The sequence below is a fragment of the Acomys russatus genome, chromosome 11 (assembly GCF_903995435.1).
Source record: "Acomys russatus chromosome 11, mAcoRus1.1, whole genome shotgun sequence".
Lineage (NCBI taxonomy): Eukaryota > Metazoa > Chordata > Mammalia > Rodentia > Muridae > Acomys > Acomys russatus.
In genome coordinates, this window is record NC_067147.1 from 19,480,021 (window position 1) to 19,502,877 (window position 22,857).

Genomic DNA, 22,857 nt, shown 5'->3' on the forward strand with positions numbered 1-22,857 from the left:
TTTTTAGCATTCCACTGTTTGCCAAGAATTAACAAAATTTTTTAAAGGTTGGGAAGCCCATTTGAGGAAGAGAATATTGGCTTGCTTGAGGATGGAGGCGGGTTAAGGCCTGGTGAAGTTCTAAAGTGAAATTGTGGTGTGGAATCACCAAACAGTTAAGGGGAAAGAAAAGTAAGGACAGCTGGGGACAAGGTTTTGTTGTGGGAGAGGTGTGGCGAGGCCTGGTAGATCCGGAGGCCTCCTCTCTCTCAACAATCACCTGACATCCCTAGATTCTGCTTATTTGTCCTGAATGCTAAGAGGGTAGAAAAGGGTTCTCCCCACCTCCCAGAACAAATAGGAAAACACCTTCTCTTTCATGAATCCTACAGTCATTAAAGCTTAGATAATTTAAATGGCAGTTATGGTCTTCCCTCAGCCCTTCCCTCCTTCCTTCCTTCCTTTTTTGAGACTAGGTTTCACACAGCCAATGTTGGCTTTGAACTCCCGAATCTCCTGCCTCTACCTTCCAAATAATATTATGGGTATGCACATATGCTAGGCTTTCCAAGCTGCTTTGAATGTTGGTTAATATTCTGATGGTCCAAGATATCTACATTGTTCTCTCTCTCTCTCTCTCTCTCTCTCTCTCTCTCTCTCTCTCTCTCTTTCTTCTCTTCTCTTTCTCTCTCTCTGTCCCTCTCTCCAGTCTTGCTGTATAATCCAGGCTAGCTTTGTGCTTATGATTATGGGTGTGGGCTGAATTTCAACAAGCAGCTAGTACTGCTTGTCTTTTGATAAATACACTTTAATACATATTTTTATTTGTTTCTTTTCCATCATAATATATTACTAAGGAGCTTTGATTTGTAGACACATCCAGTGCTTTCTGGCTTGTAATTATTAAGGTTCATAACCTGGAAACTGAGCCAATAATTTCACATTTGGGATAGTATTTTTGGGAAGAATAGAAACGTTTTCACTCTAGTATAAAAGTAAAGGAAGTTTAGTTCTAGCCTTTCATATGCAAAATGTACTACATTATAGCAAAAGACATTCAGGGCATATTAAAAATAAATAACTTGCAAAATTCTCTGTTATACAAGAATAAGGGATGTTCAGGTAGTTGAATTTCTTAGCAATATTTATTTTTCTAAAAAATCTAGTTACTTCATTTTGGCTTCTCTCCTCACTGCCCACTGGGGGTGGGTAGGAGTCACCTCCTTTAATGTCCCCCACTTGTAGTAATCTTGTGGTAGCATTTGAAAGTCTTCTTCCCCCAGTCTCAAGTACACAGGCTCTTCCTCAGGCGCTTTTATGTCTGCTAAATGGGAATAGCAGGTCACACTGGCCATTTGAGTGACGAGGATGGGCAGACTGACTGACCTGTGGTTGTATCCTCACCAAGAGACCAGCCCAGTTGCACAGGCCATTACATCCATCAGTATTTCCTATTCTTGTAAAGAGGCTGATCATTGACAGGGTTGACTCTTCCATTAGAAACTATGCTTTTTCATGGAGTTGAAGGTGTCCAAGGGAGAGTGAGTCTCTTGCCCCACTGGCCCTGAATAGCATTATCTGCCCATTTTATAATTAGAAAACATTCTCAGCATAAAGGACAACATGAAAACAATGTGCAAAATTGCTTGCCACAGCGCTAAGTCACCAAAAGCACACAGATTGACATTCAAATTACATTAATAAAATGACTGAGGAGGTTGGCAAAGGTATCTTGAAATAAGCAGCCTTTTCTGCTATATTCCAAATCTGCTTTACTTGTGTTATTAGCAGCTGTTGATAGCCATTGTGTCTAAACATACATTATGGCCTAATTTTGAAAATGCACTTTGTATCTAGTCATAAAGCAGAAATGCCTGAAATTTGAAGGTGTTTACTCTCACAATTTCAAAGTACAGTGTCAATTCTTGCAATTGAACTAATGCCGATATCTTCGCACACCCCATAGCATCAGCAGCAACTGTTTGCTTGGGACTTTAGACTCAAGGTACATAATTAAATGCATGGGTTAATGTCGATGTACCTTGGAGTTTCTGCCATCCCTAAACATGCATTTTCATGCAATTAAAATATAACAGGCTTATAAATGGCCTTTCATATTCTTCCTGCATCTTGCAATTTCGACTTTTTAGAAGGGCTTTCAGAGTAGTTCATGCAGTGATATGTATGGCTAAAAGAACAGCTATGCCTAGAACGAAAAACAAAGAACTTAGTTCAGTTTGACATGAGGCAAACTGAGGGCATCTGTACTGTCTCCTGTCTTACAAATGTTCTGAGATGACCTTGACCTTCCAGTCCTTAGAGAGTCTGATGTAAAAGCAGCTTCCCCCGAAGGCTGTGGGGTGCCGTCGAAAGTATCTGTCTCTGTCTCCTCCACCCCCACCTCTTCATCAGTTATAAACAATTTGGATTCTCTCCACTTGGGATAAAAATCCTGGCTCCCTCTGGAGCCACTGGACTCACTGCCTGAAAACTGGAGGCTCAGTTCCTCTGTTGATCTGATCAGGTTTTGTACAGACAAAGATTTGCCTAAATCCTTGGGGACCATAGGCCGGACAGACAGCAGAGTTTCTCCTCCCATGTCAAAACTTTTCCTCAGGGAACGGTCCTTGGTCAGATTTGACTGTGCAAACTGAACATTTTCCTTGGAGGCAACAAGGCAGGTGGTGGCATCAGAAATATTCTCTTGTAAGCCAGTGGGATTTGGGTGCAGAGTTTCCGGCCTGGACAGGTGCTTGATGGCTGGGAGAGGAGGTGGGATCTGTAAGGTTGTTGGGGCTGCTGGCTTGGGTGCAGCACTTATTTGGTTTGCAATGTTATTGGTGGCCACCAGGGAGGAGCCGTCGGTTTGACTCATCGGCACCTGTGTTGCTTGGCTATGCATAGTAGGGCTAAGCGCATAGAAAGTCTGAGCACTGAACTCATTTGGCGTTAAAATGAACTGCAGGCCTCTTGAGATGTTGGCACTGGCTGACCTTGTTAGGCAGCCGCTGTTTTGTGCGGAGCTGGACAGGTCTTTGCTGTCCACAGGACTTTGATAGTCTGATGTCTGTTCACATTCAAAAGGCGGCATCTGGAATGAGGCCAAGGTGAGGGCTGAGGCGGAGCCTTTCCGCAGGACCTGTTGGTAGATATCCAGCAGGCAGTCTAGCTTGGACTCGATGGACTGGACCTGAACGTGAGAAGAACGGTTACACATGAGAATACCCTCTTATGAAGACCTTACTTTTGCGATTTAAAAGGTGAAATAAGATTGTATTGATAGGCTATCAAGTCCTATGACCATATAGTGGGGGAGGAGGTCCCCCTCGGTCACAGACCTAGGAGAGGGGAATAGGGTGAAAGTGGGAGGGAGGGAGGAACAGGGAGGATACAAGGGATGGGATAACAATTGAGTTGTAATCTGAATAAATTAACTAAATGAAAAATAAAACAATAAAATAAAAAAAGGGGAGAAAAAAAAATAAATACCCACCCTCCCGAAGATTGTATTGATAAAGTCAAACAAATACAATGAGGGTCAATGGAGTTCTGACTGTGTAAGAGTGTCACAATGGTGGTGACAGTACTAGAGGAGGGAACAGAGAGGGTTATTTTGGCATCTGTGTGACCCTCTGTGCACCACATCTTCAACTCTACTCTTCAACATTTTAAATATATGTTTCTTTCTTTCTTTTTCTTTTTTAAATATCAAATAAGCACCATTAAAATGCAATTTCAAGATGATTTTCAATCAGCATGTTTTTCTTAGCTACAATGACTGATTTCCTTTCTGGAATGCTAGTGAATTTTAGTAAGAACTTGCTCTATACTGGAATTAAGAAACTTAAAAGTATCAATCTTATTTAAACTTAAACTCAGGCTTGATGGTGCACATCTTTAATCCCAGCACTTGAGAGGCAGAGGCAGGCAGATCTCTAAGAGTTTAGGCCTGCTTGGTCTACATAGTGATTTCCAGCCAGGGCTACATAGTGAGGCCTTAACCCCATCCTCCCCCCAGTAAGTAAGTAAGTAAGTAAGTAAATAAATAAATACGTTTGACTGAATTCCATTGAGAAGACTCTTCCAAAAGATGCAGTCTCAGGGTTAAGAAATAACCAATGTTTGTCACAATTACGGTGAGATTTTAAATCTTGTTTTAAATGAAGGAAACTAAGAGACACAATGAAAATAAACCATACCCAACAAATAGGTTTTTACTATATTATCACGGAAATTCGATAGTTGCCTCCAGGCAGGTGAATCTCTGTGAGTTCAAGGCCAGCCTGGCGCAGATAGGAAGTTCCAGGACAGTCAGAGCTACGTAGAGAGACTTTGTGTCAAGAAACAAAAACAAAACCAAAGCAAAAAACAAAACCAAAAAAGATTAACTTTAGGACCTGGGGAGATAGCTCAGGTTAAGGACACTTATTGTTTTCTCAGAGGACCAGGCTGTGATTCCCAGCATCCACATGGCAGCTCACAACCATTCACAATTCCCGTTCCAGAAGAGCCAACGGCCTTTTCTGACCTCCTTGGGTACCAATCTTGGTGTGCAGACATGTGGGCAAAACACTCATGCGCATAAAATAAAATTTAAGAAGATCAATGTTAATCTTAACACTTAAGTTGCATATACTCAGCTTTGCTTAATGAATCATGGCTGAAGGTAAAGAGTGGCTGAGATGTACCTGCTTTTCAACCTTCACAACCCGGCCAAGCATGCTGAGGTCATCTGTCGTCTCGTGTTCTGCTGTTATTTTCTCTCGGCTCTTTTTATCCGATGTGATCTGCCCCTTTCCAAGAATTTGGTCAACACTGGCAAACAAAGAACATACCTGGCTATAAGCACTAAATGTACAGAGAACATTGCACTGGGCAAAAATGCAATGCTGGTAAAACAAAGCACAACAAAAAAACAAAACAAGATGAAATAAGGTGAAATGTGTGCCAGTTGATACGCTTATCTTTCTTTCTAGAAGAGATTTATTTGTATTATTTGTGTGTGTGTGTGCGTGTGTGTGCCACAAGTATGTGGTGACCTTTGGAGTCAGACTCCCTGAAAACTGGAGTTAGAGGCAGTTGTGAGCCACCTGACATGGGTGCTGGGATCTGGACTCAGGTCTTCTGGAAGAGCAGTGACTGTTCTTAGTTAAGCCCCTCTCCAGCTCCTGATGACTTTCTTAACACAAGATTACAAAAGATTAATTAATGAAGTCACATATGAAAGCATTTCTAGAGGAAAAACTGTATAGGCAGAATACTTTGTTTCCATCTTGGAGCACTTGAGTTCTGAATTCAACCATAAAAATGGTGAAATCACAGTCGTGATTATTTTACACTGGTTAGACAGATTCAATCAGGATGGGTTTCATACCAAATATGATAAGCAGGTAAAGAAAGCTATGGCCTACTATAAGGTTTTTTACTATGCTCCATTGTTAGCCCATCATTAACATTTACTGAGCAGCCACGCCAGGGTTACTGCTTGTTCCACACCACAGTGACTAATCAATGCTTATTCAATCCTACTAGGCATTCTCTTCGCCGTCCAGAAGAGGGAACTGAGCTATGTGGAGGCTGTCAATGGGTTATATATGTCTGTATGGAGACAAGAATGCATAGCCCCTCAGCTACCTACCAAAAACTAACCAGAAATACAGAACTGAGAGGTTTTCGTGGATTGTAGAAAACCCCAGGTAATTTCCATACCGTGTTTGGAGGCTTTTAATTCTACACAGCATATCCAGATGACCAGCAGAATACTGTTCAATGACATCTTTCACATCGTATGGACGTAACGTTTCCTTAAACTTCCGCTTTGCAACGTGAAACTTCATAATTCTGTACAAACACACAGTGAGTATTATTTCCCACGACTTTGTTGATATAAGTTACTACACACTTATCAGCAAATACAAAAACTCACAGTGGTACAGACCCGTCACCCCAGTTACTCTAGAGGCCGAGGCAGGAGGATTGCAAGCTCAAGATTTGCCTGGGGTACATGATCAGGTTGGGACAATTAGTAACATCCTGTCTCAGGACAGGGAAAAAAAAAAAAAAAAAAAAAAAAGGCCAAAGCAGAGCTGAACACACCTCAGTGCTCGAACACTTGCTTAGCATGTGTAAAGCCCTAGATTCAGTCCCCACTATTGAATCTATGTGCATATATGAAACTCTGGGAATCAAAAATCATGTATCAAATTATTTTATGTGCCTACAGTAATGCAACATAAAAGGCAGACGTTAAAGAGGGCACTATCAAGAACATGTCATGTGAGACATGCCTTCAGCATAGCAACACACACTAAAAAAGAAACTGAACAATAAGCGTTACACCTTTTTAATACCCACTGAAATCTCCAATTAAAACCAGAGTCAAATGCAATTCTTGTGTGACCATAGACATCCAGGATACCATGACATCGAGTGAAAATCTCTCTTAAAAAAAAATAGAACATACTGGGGAGATGGTTCATTTGGGAAAATGTTCACCATACAAGCATGCAAACCTGAGTTCGGTACCCTGGCATCTGTGTAAAAAGCTGGCTGTTGTGGCACACACCTGTAATCTCAGCGCTGGGGTGGTGGAGACAGGTGGGTTCTTGTCGCTGAGAGGCCAGCCAGTATAGATGAATTGATAAGCTTCAGGATTATTGAGAGATTTTATTCAAAAATAATATGATGGATTTTGAGGAAAACATTTGGTGTTGACCTCTGAACTCTGCACGCACTCACATGCACAGGTGTGTACACAGGCACACTGAGACAAACAAAGATACATGACTCTCAAGCACCTCTTCGCCCATAAACAGAATAGCTGGCCAAGTGGTCTTTTATAAAATTACACCTACCCCCCCCCCTTCTTCCTTCCTTCCCTCTCCCTTTCTGTCTTTGTGTGTGCGTGTACACATATGCCACAGCACACATGTGGAGTCAGAATGCAACGTGCAGTAGTCCATTCTTCTACTATGTGGGTCCCAGGGGTCAAACTGAAGTTGTCAGGCTAGGTTGCAAGCATCTTTACCTGCTAATTGTGTGTATCTTTGAGATGCAAATATATTTGCAAATCTTAGTTCTTCTTTCTAAGGTAATACATTCTAGCTTTGAAATTTGTAAACATTTCCATAAACTATTTCTGTAGTGCAGTATTAGATTAGCTAGTCATTTAAAATTTTTTTTTAAAGCACAATTCTCAGTGTAACCTGGATATAAGCATTTTTTAAAGGAATAAGAGCTCATTCACTACAATGCCTCCTTTAGCATGAGCCCCAGACTTTAAAACAATATTCCAGCAGTCACTTTCATGATGCTGTCAGTAGGTCACTTGGTTTGATAATCAGTTACTGCAGTAGTGTCATAAAGTGCCTGCTAAAAGCAAAGGGGTGTGACATTTTAATTAATCTGTGCAGCCTCATTGATGGTAAATGTTAAACCTGATGGTGTTTTTCAACTATTAAATAGTTCATTGATTCTTACTATCACAATCATGGATTCCACGCAGGGAACTGGTCTCTGTTCTAAAAACTAAAATTTATCATCCCTTGGCTAAAAATGGAGAGGTTAGGGTTTAAAAAGAAAACATCTATTACCTATCTGAGGTGATAGATTATTTCACTGAGTCCAAGTAGTTTAAAAGTTTTTAAACCCCAAACTATCTTCTCATTATATCTTTAAACTCAAATTAATTACATTCTAATCACTGTTGAGTCACTCATCCACAATATTCTAACTCTCTTTACCGTATGTTCTCACCATTCTTCTTATTTAGAAAATGGATTTTGTGTCCTCTCCCTCTTTGTCTCCTCCTCCTCTTCCTCTTCCTCACTTTTCATCATTTCCTCCTTTTGTTCCACTTCTTTCCTTCTTCTCTTTCTCCTCCTTCTCCTCCTCCTTTTTTTTCTCCTTTTGGTTTCTCAGGACAAGATTTCTCTGTGGAATAGCCCTAGCTGTCCTGGAACTGACTTTGTAGACCAGACTGGCCTTGAACTCATAAAGATCAGGCTGCCTCGGCCTCCTGACTGCTGGGATTAAAGGTGCTCTACCACACTTAGCAATGTCTTTTCTTTCTTTCTTTCTTTTTTTTTTTTTTTAAAATTTTTTATTAATTTATTCTTGTTACATCTCAATGTTTATCCCATCCCTTGTATCCTCCCATTCTCCCCCCCCCCCCCCCCCGATTTTCCCATTATTCCCCTCCCCTATGACTGTTCCTGAGGGGGATTACCTCCCCCTGTATATGCTCATAGGGTATCAAGTCTCTTCTTGGCAACCTGCTGTCCTTCCTCTGAGTGCCACCAGGTCTCCCCCTCCAGGGGACATGGTCAAATGTGAGGTACCAGAGTATGAGAGAAAGTCATATCCCACTCTCCACTCAACTGTGGAGAATGCTCTGACCATTGGCTAGATCTGGGTAGGGGCTTAAAGTTTACCGCCTGTATTGTCCTTGGCTGGTGCCTTAGTTTGAGCGGGACCCCTGGGCCCAAATCTGCCTATCATAGTGTTCTACTTGTAGGTTTCTAGGACCCTCTGGATCCTTCTACTTTGCTATTCTCCCATGCTTCTCTTCATCTAGAGTCGCAATAGGATGTCCTCGCCTCTGTCCCAGTTTCCTGGTAAGTGAAGGCTTTGGTGGGACATGCCCCTTGGGCTAGTATGCAGATATAAGTGAGTATTGTTTCTTTCTTTCTTTCTTTCTTTCTTTCTTTTCCTTCCTTCCTTCCTTCCTTTCTTTGTTAAAGGCATTTTGGCAAAATTAGTAGAAAGTAAAGGGAGTCTTGGTGGGGCTGGGAACAAGCCTCAGTTGGTAAACTGTTTGCTGACTCTATATTCCTAGTATGGACATAAGAATTCAGGCACAGCTGGGGCATGTGCACCTCTATGTTCCCACACTAATGAACATGTACACACACACTTGTATACATAATACATTATGCCTTAGCCTTTTTTTTTTTGCTTTATGCATATTTTGGGAAACAGAAGTACAAAAATCTTAGAGTGACCCTTTCTTATCCCCCAAATAAGCAACTACTATGTATCAAAGCTTTCCCTAACCATACTAATTGCAATATTTTCCTTTTCAACAAATATAGGGATTCTCTTCTGATTTGCATGCCATTTCAGGATATACACGTTACTCTTGTAGTCTGTCAATTTTGCTTTGAAATGTATTATCTCCCAGAGAGTACCATTATTTTTTTAAAAAGCTATTTTATTAGTTTTTGAGAAGAGAGAGTAGGCCATTTTCTGGTTACCTAGGGGATGAAATAAAGTTTATGGCTTAATAATTCTAAACCTTAGAAAGAAATGAGAGTGTTGGGAATTGAAGGAATATGTATTGAAAGTTTTGGTTTCTTAAAAAAAAACAAAAACCCTTATGTTATGTGAATATGCTTTTGCTTTAATCCAAAGTATAGATAAGAGGCTGCTTCACAGCAGGTGATTATGATTTGGCTCTTGCACTGGCAGGGGCATGTTCTTTGCCAGCTACAGATAGTTTAATTCTGGGGACTCTCGAGAGGGTATAAATGGGGGATCCCCAAGAGGATCTGGGGCTGCTACCTCTCCACCTGTCATTGCTGCTGCTGCTGCTGCTGCTGCTGGTGGTGGTTGCTCTTGATGCTGATTTTGCTGTGTTGTGTGCTTTTTCTGGATTGCTTGTTTGCTGGACTGCTGGATATTCTGAAGTCCCAATGTCCCTAATTAGCAGGAAGTAGCCTATAGAAGTCTATGCCTCTTTTCTTCTCTAACCTTCTTTCTCTCCTACTTAGTGTTGGGGTTTGGAAGGGTTTAGGGTGTAATAAGGGTTGGAAGGGAGGCGAGGTATAAAAACCCAGTAAACTAGCTTAAAAAAATATCAACAGGAATATCTTTTTTCCTTACTTTCTTTGTTTTGTTTTGTTTTTACAGACAGGGTTTCTGTGTAGCCCTGGTTGTCCTGGAACTCACTCTGTACACCAGGGTGACCTCGAACTCACAGAGATCTTCCTGCCTCTGCCTTCTGAGTGCTGGGATTAAAGGCATGTGCAACCATGCCTGGCTTAAGGGGACTATCTTTTTTTTTTATATATAGTGAGACCTTGTCTTTTATTTTTTTAAATTTTTTAATTAATTTATTCATATTACATCTCGATTGTTAGCTCTTCCCCTGTTTCTTCCCATTCTTCCCTCCCTCCCACTTCCCCCCTTCTCCCCTCCCCTATGTCTGTGATTGAGGGAGACCTCCTCCCCCTATATATGCTCTTAGAATATCGAGTCTCTTCTTGGTAACTTGCTATCCTTCCTCTGAGTGCCGCCAGGCCTCTTAAGAGGACTATCTTAAGAGAAGCTATTTCATTATGAATTTGAAAGGTTTTAAAATTACCCATTTTCTCCCCTCTCCACAACCATTGTATTTCAGATACTAAGACTTTTGGTTATAAAAATAAGGGAAAGAAGGTAGACGTTGGGCTTGGGAAGTTCTTGGTTGGCAAGAAAAGGGGTGAAAGGTGATTTTGTGTCTTTGACTAGCTTGGAAGTTCTATGTCTCAACTCTCCAGACATAGGTGGATGTAAATACAGAGAAACCAGAAAATCTAGATGAAGGGCACTAAGGTATTTTAGATGAGAGGCCAGCAAGTGAAAGTTGTGTGTCCTGCAGGTCTTGTTGTTTCTGCTAGAAAGAAAAACCTCTGGAGAAAATAAACAAACAAATGCAGATATGACCCAATAACAATTTGTACCAAACAAACTTTGGGTTAGAGTTTTGACTTTTAGCTGTCATTTCTGACCCTTGGTTTAGATAGGAACTACGAGGAAGGGCCAAGAAACCAGGAACAAATTAAATTCTATGAACTGACTTGTCAAAGAGGCCAAAGACCTTGGGGTCTTCTTTCATGTTTACAAAAGAAGTTGACTATAGCTCGTGCATTGCCTGGGAAGAAGAAGAAAGGTTTGAGGACATTTTTCCAGAGTAAAATTAGGACCTTTAAAATGTTTTTGATAATTAGAATGATGATAGTATTAGACTGTACTTCCTAATATCCCCTGAGAGAGCTGTATGACTATTTTGCAGATAAGGACCTGTTGTATAGAGAGAGGATAAATAACTTGGCTCATATTAAAGAACTTCCAAGTGTGGGATAGGAAATGAGTCAGTTTGATGCCAATGTTAAGCCCTAACTTATAACAGTCTACCACTGTCTTAATATTTTGATACTTTGATGCACTAGGGCTCTTTTCATTCTGTCAGAACTCATAACATGCTCAATAAACCCTTGCCAAGTGAATGACCTGTTCTTATGGCTATTTCTGGCTGGTCTTTGGAGGACAAATAAAAGGCCGAGAAGTCAATTATGCTTAGTGAATTCTCTCCCTCATATGAATGAGTTGCATCATTGGGTCAATGCAATGGACAAAAGTTAAGGATTCCCCATCTCAGTCTCCTTGGATGCTGTTGGAGAGGCTAGGAATGGAAGTGATCCTGTTGAACAAAACTGATGTGCTCCAATAACACCACTAGAGGGTGGAAAAGACTCACCACAGAGCCCAAACTGGCACCTCTTCCAGAAACTGAGGAAGCCTGCTCACACATTTTCTGAGAACGGGAGGAACTACAGTGAAGTTAAACTCTGGGTAGAATTATATCTATAAATACGCACAAGCACATGTGCATTTCTGAGGATCTAAGGAAATCTAGGTGCGTTTGTTGTCTTGCCACAACTTATAAAATCTCGTGTCTTATTCCAGTCCTCTAAATCAGGGTGAAGAATATGAATATGCAGAGAGAATGATGGGAAAACAGAAGCAGCACAGACGACTGCTGCCACCAACAGATGGATGGTCCTGCCGGCAGGCAGCCAAACCACATGCAGGGCAGAGAGGGCGCAGCTGACTGTGAACCCGAAAGGCGCTTGACTGACATGATGACAGCACTACTTCCCAAGCTTGGCCGCTCTTAGGAATTACCCAGGGAGCTGGGCTCTGACTCTAATTCTGATTTAATTGGTCTAAGATACGAAGCAGAGATTTTTGATTTCCTTTTTCCTCTTATTTGGAAACAATTTCACCGTGTTGCCCATGATGGACTTGAATTCCTGGATTCAAGTGGTTAGAATACCTAGAAATATAGGCTGTAGCTACAACATCAGACTAAACACACACACACACACACACACACACACACACACACACACACACACACACACTTTTTTCTCTCTGTAGTGCTAGGGAGCGAACCCATGGCCATATGAATGTGAAGATATCACTGAGCTACACCCTAAGCTGCAGAGATTTAATGAAATTCTTTGTTTTGCTTACCCGCTGTTGTGATAAACACCAGTGTGGGCAGTGAAGGGTTAATTTCAATGTACCCATCTGTTCATCACTGAGGGAAGCCAATGTAAGAGACAATCTCCTTAAGCCATGACACTTTCAGCCTTATAAGGCAGCTGACAAGTCAGCAGAAGGCAGCGGGACAGGCACAGGTCAACATGAGGGTGCAGAAAAGAGTGTCCAGCTAGACTGGAGATGGTAGGATATGATTTCTGGAGGTGACAACCCTTCACAGGCTCTGTGTGCCCATCTCCAAGGCTTCTGACCATATATTCTCCTGTGGTATGTTTCTGAAATACATGTGTGGATCTTCTCTGGATCATCTCCCTAATTTGTCTTGGCTTCTTGGCTTCATTATGCTCTGTTATTCTGTATTTAACAGCCTTCCCCCCCCCCCATGTTTAGAAAACTGTATCTTCTGATATTTAAGTCTCCATGAGAAACACAGAATCTAACCCTTTAAAATAAAGGATTCAAGATAGTGGTGACATAGGCCTTTAGTCCCAGTATTCAGGAGGCAGACTCAGGCATATCTTTGTGAGTTCAAGGCCAGCATGGTCTACAAATCAAGTTCCGGGACAGCCTGGGCTACCCAGTGAAATCTTATTTCGAAAAGCTCTCAATCACTCAAATCCAAGAGTCCTATCCTGGCATGGTGCTGCTTATTCTTGAGTTACATAAAGACTTTAGATCATCAAATAACCCCATCATATCCTAAGCTAGCACTCTCTCAATTTTTAGACCTTAACTCAAGGATGGTGATATTCATGGAGCAAAATTAGTAGGCCATCATGTCTGCATGTCTTGATAATTTGTGCTCCTATTGTAAGTATACGTGTTACTCACTATGGTATTAGTGATTTCCTGTTAATATATAAACATAATTCAATAATATATGTTTATATTTGTGGGTACAGTATTTATTTTCTGAAGATCCTGCAAGACAAATTAGAGAAACATATAGCTGAGACTCCTCTACCTCTTTTTCCATCTCAGATTGAGATACTAGTGAACTAGTCACTAGGAAAGCACAGGAGCTCTTAGATGCCCTGACGGAGCCTGTCCCTCTATCTATCTCTTGTTTTTTAGCTGTTTAGTTTTTAAAAATACTTATTTTATGTATTTGGAAATTTTGCCTGCTTGTATTTATGTGTACTTTGTATATGCCTGGTGCCTGTTGAAGCTAGAACAAGGGAGAAGATCCCCTGGAAGTGGAATTATGAGCTACCTGTAGCTTTTGTGAACTAACTTGAGTCCTCTACATGGGCAACAAATGGTCTTAACCACTGAGCCATCTCTTTATCCCCACTCTTTAGTAGCTTTTAGTAGAGGTAGACAAATTAGCTTCACTTGGATACAATGTGCCTAGTCCTCCCTAGAGGCTGTAGGCAGGTATACCAGTTGGCTGGTTTAGAACATTAGAACAAATTTGGTGACTACATAGTTTCTACTTCTGGCAGAAGAACCCCATCTCTTCTTCATTTTCTTGCTCCTCCTCCTCCTCTTCATTTTTGAGGCAGTGTCTCTTTGTGTATCTCTTTTTTTTCATGTTTTTAAAATTATTTTTTACATATACATTTATATTATTACACATATATATACAATAAACTAACTACAGCAAGAAGAACCATGAAATAATCAGGAATTACATAAATGCTACATTCATAGTGTTTTGGCTATTTGTATTTGATAAACTTGAAGAAAACCTTTCCTATCTTGATGCATCTAAAATTCTGAATGTAACTCAATATCTATCATATCTCATCTTTATCAATTTAAAACATCTATCTAGACCTAAAAACATGTTAACCCCAAAACAACTAAGCTTAATTGTAAAACCAAACTATCTGGTCTTCAATCCCATCAGAGACTTGAGAAGGAATAAAATTAATTATCTGAATAGACAGGAAGTGCAGGTAAGCAGCTTCCACAATGGGAAGATGACAGGACAGTTTGCTGCCTGAACAGTCACCCAAAACTCTCTATAATGTTGGAGCATCATCTTCAGCCTTCTGGCCCAATATATCTGACAGACATATTTGTGAGGCAGGAACTATTGAGGACTTGCTTACCCTGTCTTGGCAGAGTTTGGCTATTGATTCTGCCTGTATCCAAGCTTGCCCACTTTTAGCCGTAATTTTGTCTGTGGCAGAAATGGCATTTTGCCCAAAGGCTTATTTGCCACATTTGAAGCCATCTCTGTAAGGAGATTCATTGATGCTCATCATCTGGGTGTTGCCAGGAGTTAACTTGTCTTCTTGTCATAGAATCTTTAAACTAATAAAAACATCTTTAAATGTTATCTTGGAACTTACAGTGTAGATCAGGCTGTCCTTGAACTCAGAAATATGCCCACCACTGCCTCCTGAGTGCTGGGATTAAAGGTGTGTGCTGTCATGTCTGGCCTAAATTATTTTTGCTCTGTAGCTGAAAGATTGAGGAGGATGTTCTGTGTTTCTCTATAGTGTATTCTATAGGTGAGTTTTCTTAGTAAAAGAATAAAATAGTAAAATTCAAGCAGAAACTTGCAGATTCAAGCATGTCTATAAATAGTTAACTTTCCTCCCAGGATGTGCTTAACCTTGATATGGCAATTAAATTTGGAGATTTTGCTTTTCTAGGAATACAAAGTTCTGCATAAACTTTAAAGTGTGAAAAGGAGTAAATCATTTTGTCCCAGCCCCCACCCAAAGGAGACTCAGTTTAAATTATAACTAAATAAAAAGTAAAAAAGGAAAATCTCTGCGTGTCATCACAGTGTGTCATCAACAGGAACAGTAGTTTAATTGAGCCTCAATGAAAATTTGGCCACAAGTAATTATCTTCAAAACAAAAACAAACAAAGAATATCCTAGGGAATATATTAGCTGATTTTAAAAATATGTGCTAAATGATCCTTACAACATTCTTCTGGCAGCACCCTTTACTGTAGCATGGCTGTCAAGAATGTCTTAATAGTGAGTTAAAAACAAAGAACCATTACCTTCGCAAGATTCACAGCTGGTCGTGACTAAACAGCTGGTAGACTTAAAAACAACAACAACAACAACAACAACAATGACAAATGTCGCCTTTTCTCTGGGCAGTATTTTTATCTGAAATACAAAATGAGACTTAAGAAGGGCCCAGAGTTGACCCTGCATTTTATGAAGGGGCCAAGAGAATGGTCCCGTGTGTGTGCCACTCAGCACTGGTCTCACAGCGAAAGAAGCCTGGAAAACTCAGTCATCCAAGCCAGGGTGACAGTGAGGTCGGATTTGCATATCCACTTGGGAAGGCTTGACATTCCATCACTGGCTCTTCAGTTGCTGATCAGATGTGAGCTATTTTAGAGGAGCTGATGAATCTTTGCTAGACATAAAGAACATTTTTGACACCCTTGTTCATATTAGAGTGCGAGATTGCAATATTGAGTTCCAGAAGGTGCTCTCTTTGCCACCTGACTTCAAACCCAATTCCTCTAACCCAAGTTTTTCCTCTGGGGTCTTAACACTGATGGACACTTTCCAAGGCTCTTCTTACTCCATCATTCTGAGCTCTTAACAGCATTTAGCATGTTTCACCTCTGTCTCCTGCTCAAACTGGTTCCTCCACATTATCTTCCACTACGCCTCCCCGATTTCCACCTGTCAGCGCACTTTGAATCACTCCCTTTTTCCTTTGTGGCTTCTTGCAAGCTTTTAAGCATTTGAATCTGTGTAGATCATTTTATTTACTTCTTTATCTTCCCGAGACATCAGTAAGACAATGTTTGTGTCCCCGTTCTGTTTTTTTTTTTTTTTTTTTTTTTTTTTTTTGTTGTTGTTGTTCTAATAAGCCACAGACCCAGAGGTCCACTCTGCTGCTGAGCTCTCCTGGCACTCTTTAAAGTCAATACTTGCTTCTCCTAAGCCAGGTAGACCATTCTTGATTCCTTCTGCTTTTTCATGCCAGACTTCCCTATACTCTGCAACTTATTTTGTTTTGTTTTAAGACACAGCCTCACTATGTAGCCCTGATTGGCTCTGAGCTTATTTTCTTGCCTCTATCTCTTGAATGTTAGGATTTCCCGTCTGTGTACTATAGTTGACAAGTACTAACATTTGTGTTCATGTATGTGTGGTTCATGTGTAAGGAAGCCAAAGGTTGGAGTCAGGTGTCTTCCTCGATCTCACTGCAGTATTTACTGAGGTAAGGTCTCTGGTTGAACCCAGGGTTCAGTGATCCTGCTGGTCTAGTTAACTAGCAGGTGTGTCCCGAGGGATCCCCTCTCTTTGACCCTTGAGCATGAGGATTACAGGTGGGCTGTCACTCCTGCCTGCCTTTCAATATGATATTCAATATGATGTGATTAGCACCATAGCGTCTTTTCAAACTTTAGAATAAAGCGCCCATAAGATAACTTGCTTTTGTGTTCAAAGACTCCTCACATTCCTACTCTTTAAACCAGTGCAGGCTCCGTCTTCAGTTTTGCCTGTACTTTCTGGGTTTGCTACCCTCCCTTAACACATACTCTTTCTAATGCCATTTTCACTTTTGCATTGTTCTGCGATTGCTGTTCAACCATGTTTAGTAAATTGTCCCTTAAATAACCTACTTACCGGCCAACCAGGGTTTTTGTTTATTGGTTTTGTTGTTGCTCTACCTGTCTCTGAATGCTGTATCCTGCAGACCTGGTGGTTTATGCAAGCACCAAGGAGCCTGCCTTGGCATCATGATTGGCTGCATTTTTCTTGCTGGCCCTCATGACTGTAAGCAGGGATCTGTCTCCCCTGCTAATGTTTATCTCTGTGCTTGGTGCACAGTAGAAGCTCAACTTATAATTTTCAAGTGCACATACTAACTTCCTGGGTGGAAGTTCAAAGAATCTGTAGTTAGACCTCTGGAAAGGAGAAGGGAAAGAAGTGGCTATCAACCCTTATCTTTGCTTCCTCCTCCTCCTCCTGTTTCTCTTCCTCCTCTCTCTTATATTCCTCCTCCATGTAGGGCAGATTGGCACTGAACTTACCATCTTCCTTTTTTAGCCTCTCGAATGCTGGAATTGCATGCAAGCACACCTAAATTTATTCTTCTTTAGAAGTATGTGGTGTGTGTGTGTGTGTGTGTGTGTGTGTGTGTGTGTGTGTGGTGTGTGTGTGTGTGTGTGGTGTGTGTGTGTGTGTGTGTGTGGTGTGTGTGTGTGTGTGTGTGGTGTGTGTGTGTGTGTGGTGTGTGTGTGTGTGTGTGGTGTGTGTGTGTGTGGTGTGTGTGTGTGTGTGTGTGTGTGTTGGAGTGGGGAGTGGGTGGTCACATCATGAGCAGGAAGAGAGGAGAGATCTACTTGGGACATTAACTTATGATTAGGTTAAAACAAAAAACCTTGCAATCCTGAGCAATTGACCAGTCTAGATAAGAGATCAGTAACTTCAGAGGGGTTACAGTATACCTCTGGGAAGGGAGGCAAGTGATCAAGGCTGTAAACATTTTGGGAACTAAAAACATGTCTTAGCCAAAGGAAAGAAACATTCCGCTCAAGTGACTTGTCATGGAAGCAGGTATGGAGGAAAATGCCAGCACCTGCCTTCACAGTGGAGGAAAGGCAGTAGATATGGCACTCTGAAAGGCCCTAAGGAGCCCAATCAACTCAAGGGCTAATCATAGTGCTTATCATAAGTCAGTGCAGCTCTCAGGGATTGAAAATATTACTTCATTTAATCTTCTCCATAGCTCCACTAGGACAATATTCTCACCATCCCTATGAGAGGCTCGGGTTGGATATAGGATATCCTGTCTCTTGAAGCAAATATCCTGAGCAGCCAGCCTGGTAGGATAATGAAGTAGGATGGATAATCTATTATAATACAAGGATACAGTCAGCTGAAGAATTCTTTGAGGGGGTAGGGATACAGTTCAATGGTAGAGTGCTTGCTTGTCTGATTATGCACATGGCCTTGGGCTGCAGCCTCAGTACTGCATGCAAGCATACAAAAAGAGAATTTTTTGACTTTTCACTCTTGACTTCATTTGCTTCTTTAAATAGTTGGTTTGACTTGGGATATAAAAGGTTGCCTGTAGCGAAACGTAACAGGCATGGTGATTCTTGCGTATAAATATAAGAGAAGTTAGAAACATAATAAAACTCAAAGGTTCTCTTGTAGCTTTTCAAAATAATGAGCATTTTGAGTTGGATTGTTTTAATTATCTTTAGTTGAAAAATATGTTGCACAGTATTCTTGTTCAGATTTTTGCTTTGTGGTCCTGGGGATCAGTTCCAGGGAATTCACACAGGCTAGGTGGGAACTCTGTCACTGAGATAATCATATAAAAAGACACACACTTTCTGCATATATAAAACCAACTTATGTAAGAACAATGGTCACTGAGGACCTCATTAAGAGCTACTCTCATCCTAGATGTAGTAATTCTATGACAACCACACTAAGAAGTATATAAACACCACAATGTCTAGTGAGCAAAGCATTTTCTCCAAATGCATGATTCTTTAAACAATACTATCATGCTGCCTTGGTGTGCATATCTGAGAAATAACCTAGTGCAGTGAAAGAAGACAAGCTATAAAACTTCTTTTGCATTTTAAAAAGGTTATAACTCTGGGACTTTAAAATAAACATCTCATTGCATTGATAAGACTTTCAAACATTTGTCAAAACAAATATAAACCATATATTCATTTTTGTGTTAATTTGCCAAATATTCATGATTTTTAAAAAAGAGTATTATTGGTCTTTGTGTGGATATGTGCACATGAGTGCAGGTACCCATGAAGGCCATAAGAGGGCAGTAGAGCTCCTGATACTGGCCTTATAGTCACTTGTGAGCCAGTAAATTTGGGTGTTCAAAACTGAGCTTGGTTCCTCCATAAGAACATTAAGGGTTTAATTCACTGAGCCATCTCACCAGGCCCTGATTCACATTTCTACAGTGGTTGCAGTCCTGATACAAGCATGAAATGTATTTGTCATTCAACTTCAGAAATTCCCGAATATTCAGATTCTCTGTATTTTGGAAGACAATTTCAAGGTAATTTATTTATCTTCTTCCTTTTATTTCTTTTTGTCATTTAATAAATCAATCATATAAAACAACTGATTTTATTATAATATTTTCCATACATGTATACAATTTGCTCCAATTATATTTGCTTTTTTTGGTTTTGTTTTTTGTTTTTCAAGATAGAGTTTCTCTGCGTAGCTCTGGCTGTAGTGGACTTTACCACTTTCTATTAACATCTCATGGACCTTTCTTCTTATTACTGGTCCCTCTCCTTCTCCAAATAGTCTCCTACAACCTCATGTGTTTTTTTAAAATGTAGATTATACACGTGGAAGGAAGTATGTCATATCAGTCTTCTAAGGATATGGCTACTTCACTTGACATGCAACCCAGGTCATGTAAATGACATTTTATTCTTCTTTTATGACTGAGTAATGCTCTGAGGTGTATATATTCTACAGTTTCCTGATTCACCAATTTGCTACATGGCATGTAGGCTGATTTCATAACTTGGCTGTGATGAGTAGAATATGGTTGATGTTCTTCAAACAGTGATAGGAAAACAAGCGTCTTGCCACGAAATAGTCAAAGGCAAGTGGTGTGCCTTAGAATGCTGTATACCTTATCAAAAATTTCTTTGTTAATTGTATCTTTCTATTCAGAAATTAATTTTCATAAATGAGTGAAAATGGCATTGATTTAACTGACTAATTAATAAGACATAGATTGCCTGCTCAAAGGAAATAAAGCCTCCATTCTTAGAGGCAAATACACTTGTCCAGAAGTGTGTACCTGTCCCTGAAATATTTAGAGAAGTCTGTGGTAATCGTGAAGGAAATGTACAAAACCAAGTCTTCTTTTGAGTAAAAGACATATGTTGGAAATTATCTGAGAATAGTATTATTAACCGACTGTAAAGAGTGACACTGAAGAGTTGGGGATGTAGCTCAGTGGTAGGGCATTTACCTAGTGTGTGCAAAACCCCAGGTTTGAGTCCCAGTACTTCAATATAGCAGCAGCAACAACCTTGACAGACAAATAAAGTGCATCAACAAGAAGTACCAACCTTTATTAAAAAGTAACTAGAATCTATACTGTAGGAGTGATAGTCATCTTGCTTCCTGAGATGTTGGGAGATATTTAATAAAAACTAATGACTGCAGTTCCAACCCAAGCGCCATGCTTTCTGGTCCCTGGCCTGAGTCATTTCCATGTTTTTAGCACCATGATGCCTTGTTTTAGCTTTCAAACCATGAACCAAAATAAACCTCTCCCTCTTCTGCCAGGTGGTTTGCCAGAGGGACAAGAGGAGTAACTAAGACAGAAGCTTCGAGGCAGTGGAGAGGAAAACCAAGTCGGAAGCTCATGGAGGTCGCTGGCTGCAGGACAGAGGGCTCTGGCACAGGCACTTTGTGGGCGAGGCTCTGGCCCAGGTTATAAGGTCAAGAAGAAAGAAAGAAGTAAAAGACTGAAAAAAACAAAACAAAACAAAACAAAAAAAAACAAAACTAATGACTGAACATAAGAATTGGCACCTTGATACTTGTGAATGTAGTAATGTTATTTTCCACATTGTCACCTTTGTGGTGGAAGACATTTTTTTATTCCTTGTTTTAATTTGAACTTGCCTTTTTAGTGTTTTATATTTTTTGAGACAGGGTTTCTCTGTGTAGCCCTGGCTGTCCTGGAACTCTACATGTAGACCAGGCTGCCATTAAACTCCGAGACGCACTTGTCTCTGCCTCCTGAGTGCTGGGATTAAAAGGTGCACACCACCACTGCCTGGCTTGAACTTGTCTTTTAAGGAAAAACTTTCTGGGCTACAAAAGACATATCCATGAATCCATAGTAAATATTCTAACAATCAAGATCACCAAGGAAAATGTCAAAACAAAGTTGTTAGATGAGAAATGGGTAAAAGTTGGCTCCTGTTTGGAGTCAGTAATAAACACATAAAACATGAGAGGTCCAAACTCACTCCATTTTCAAATGAGGCCTTCATGTTAGGCCTAAGTTTCCATTTCCCAGAAGCAATAGCTGGGCTTCTGAACAAACCACAGGAGAAGGACAACCAAGCAGCAAGTGCCCCAACATCTGGCCTGGGCCTAAATGTTGGGGCACTTGATATGAGGTGACTGTTCCTTCCCTCAGGCACTAGATATGAGGTGACTGTTCCTTCCCTCAGGTCCAAACCAATGTAATAAGCATGAGTACCCCTTACGATGAGCCTGGCCAAACCTAGTAAAGACTTCCTAACTGCAACTGGAATTCCCATCTCTGGCTTTAAAAGGAGCCTGTGAGGTCCCTCCACTCATGGTCATTGCCATTTTGAGTGAGTGGTCGACTCCTGAAAGCTGACTTGTTTCTGCAGAGTAAATGCTTTTGCTTTTGCATACGATTGAGTCTGCGGTCTCCCTTCAGTGATCCTTAGACCCTTACAAACACTATTTCAGATGAGTTGCAAGAGGTGGGTATGTCTGACAGACTTTTTAGCCAGTTGATTTTGAACTTATTTATGCAATTAATACTTCTACTGGAAGGGGACCTTTGCATAAGGTTTAGGGGCACATAACTGCAAATTTCTTTTTCAGAACTAGTTGTATTGAGTGGGTCTTTGAATCACATCTTAAGAAAGTAGTTAGTTTTATTTTAAATGGTGTGTGTGTGTGTGTGTGTGTGTGTGCGCGCGCATGTGCAGTACCCATAAAGTATAGAAGGGAGTGTCAGTTCGCTTGGAGATGGAGTTACAGGCCACTCGAAGCCACCTGATGTGCTAGGAAATGAACCTGGAGCCTTAACTTCTAAGTATTTCTTCAACTCCTGTATCCTTACGTTACACACTTCATGGATGGATAACGTCACGCTGCTCTTGAATTCCTTAGTGTAGTGGCTTTTAAGCTGTAATGGTATTTAATTATTTTTAAATGGAATTTAGGAGTGGTTTAAAGAACTTTAGGCAGAATCACAACACCTGGGAGAAAAAAATGCCTCCCCCCCCCAGTTACCGTGTATTCTCATCAAAAGTCAACACACACACACACACATACACACACACACACACACACACACACACACACACACACACTCCAGATACTTAAGTCATAAAGTTCAGTTAAAAATAAGGACTAAAGGCTGAAGAATTGGCTAAGCAGGTAAGAATGCTTGCTTCCCAAGGAGAGGACCCGTGTTCAGATTCCAGGTGTTTCTATACCAGCCTGGAGCCCCAACAGCCTGAGATGGGTAGAAGGTGAAGGCAGGATAATTGCTGGAGATTGTTGACCTGATATCCTAACTAAAACATCACGAGCTCCAGGTCTAGTGAGAAGCCCTGTCTCCTGTTAGTGATGGAGAAGGACACATGACATCTTCCTCTGGCTTCTGTACATGCCACAATGGCGTGCACAGACTCCCTCTAGCCCATGCAGCCACATGTGCACCAAGCCCACATACAAATAAGAAGCAAGCCAAGAGTGGTGGTAAATGCTTGAAATGCCAGCCTTTGGGAGGCAGAGGCAGGAAGATCAGCCATCTAAGACTAGCTTTTGTTACACAGAATGTTTGTGTTTGTGAACAGCCTGAGCCACATGAGACACT

The 22,857-nt window shown here is 40.8% G+C and overlaps 1 protein-coding gene across 3 annotated transcripts in view; it reads right to left on the reverse strand.

The window, feature by feature from the left end:
• Positions 1-1,364: 1,364 nt before the first annotated feature.
• Kcnq5 (potassium voltage-gated channel subfamily Q member 5) overlaps positions 1,365-22,857 on the reverse strand; it is a 536,287-nt gene continuing 514,794 nt past the window's right edge. For all 3 annotated transcript variants that reach the window (XM_051152962.1, XM_051152961.1, XM_051152963.1), the window contains 3 exons: positions 5,689-5,820; positions 4,668-4,794; positions 1,365-3,169 (listed from right to left, as the gene is read on the reverse strand). In XM_051152962.1, the coding sequence (XP_051008919.1) occupies positions 2,207-3,169; positions 4,668-4,794; positions 5,689-5,820 (1,222 nt within the window). In that variant the 3' untranslated portion in view covers positions 1,365-2,206. The remainder of the gene's footprint in view (positions 3,170-4,667; positions 4,795-5,688; positions 5,821-22,857) is intronic.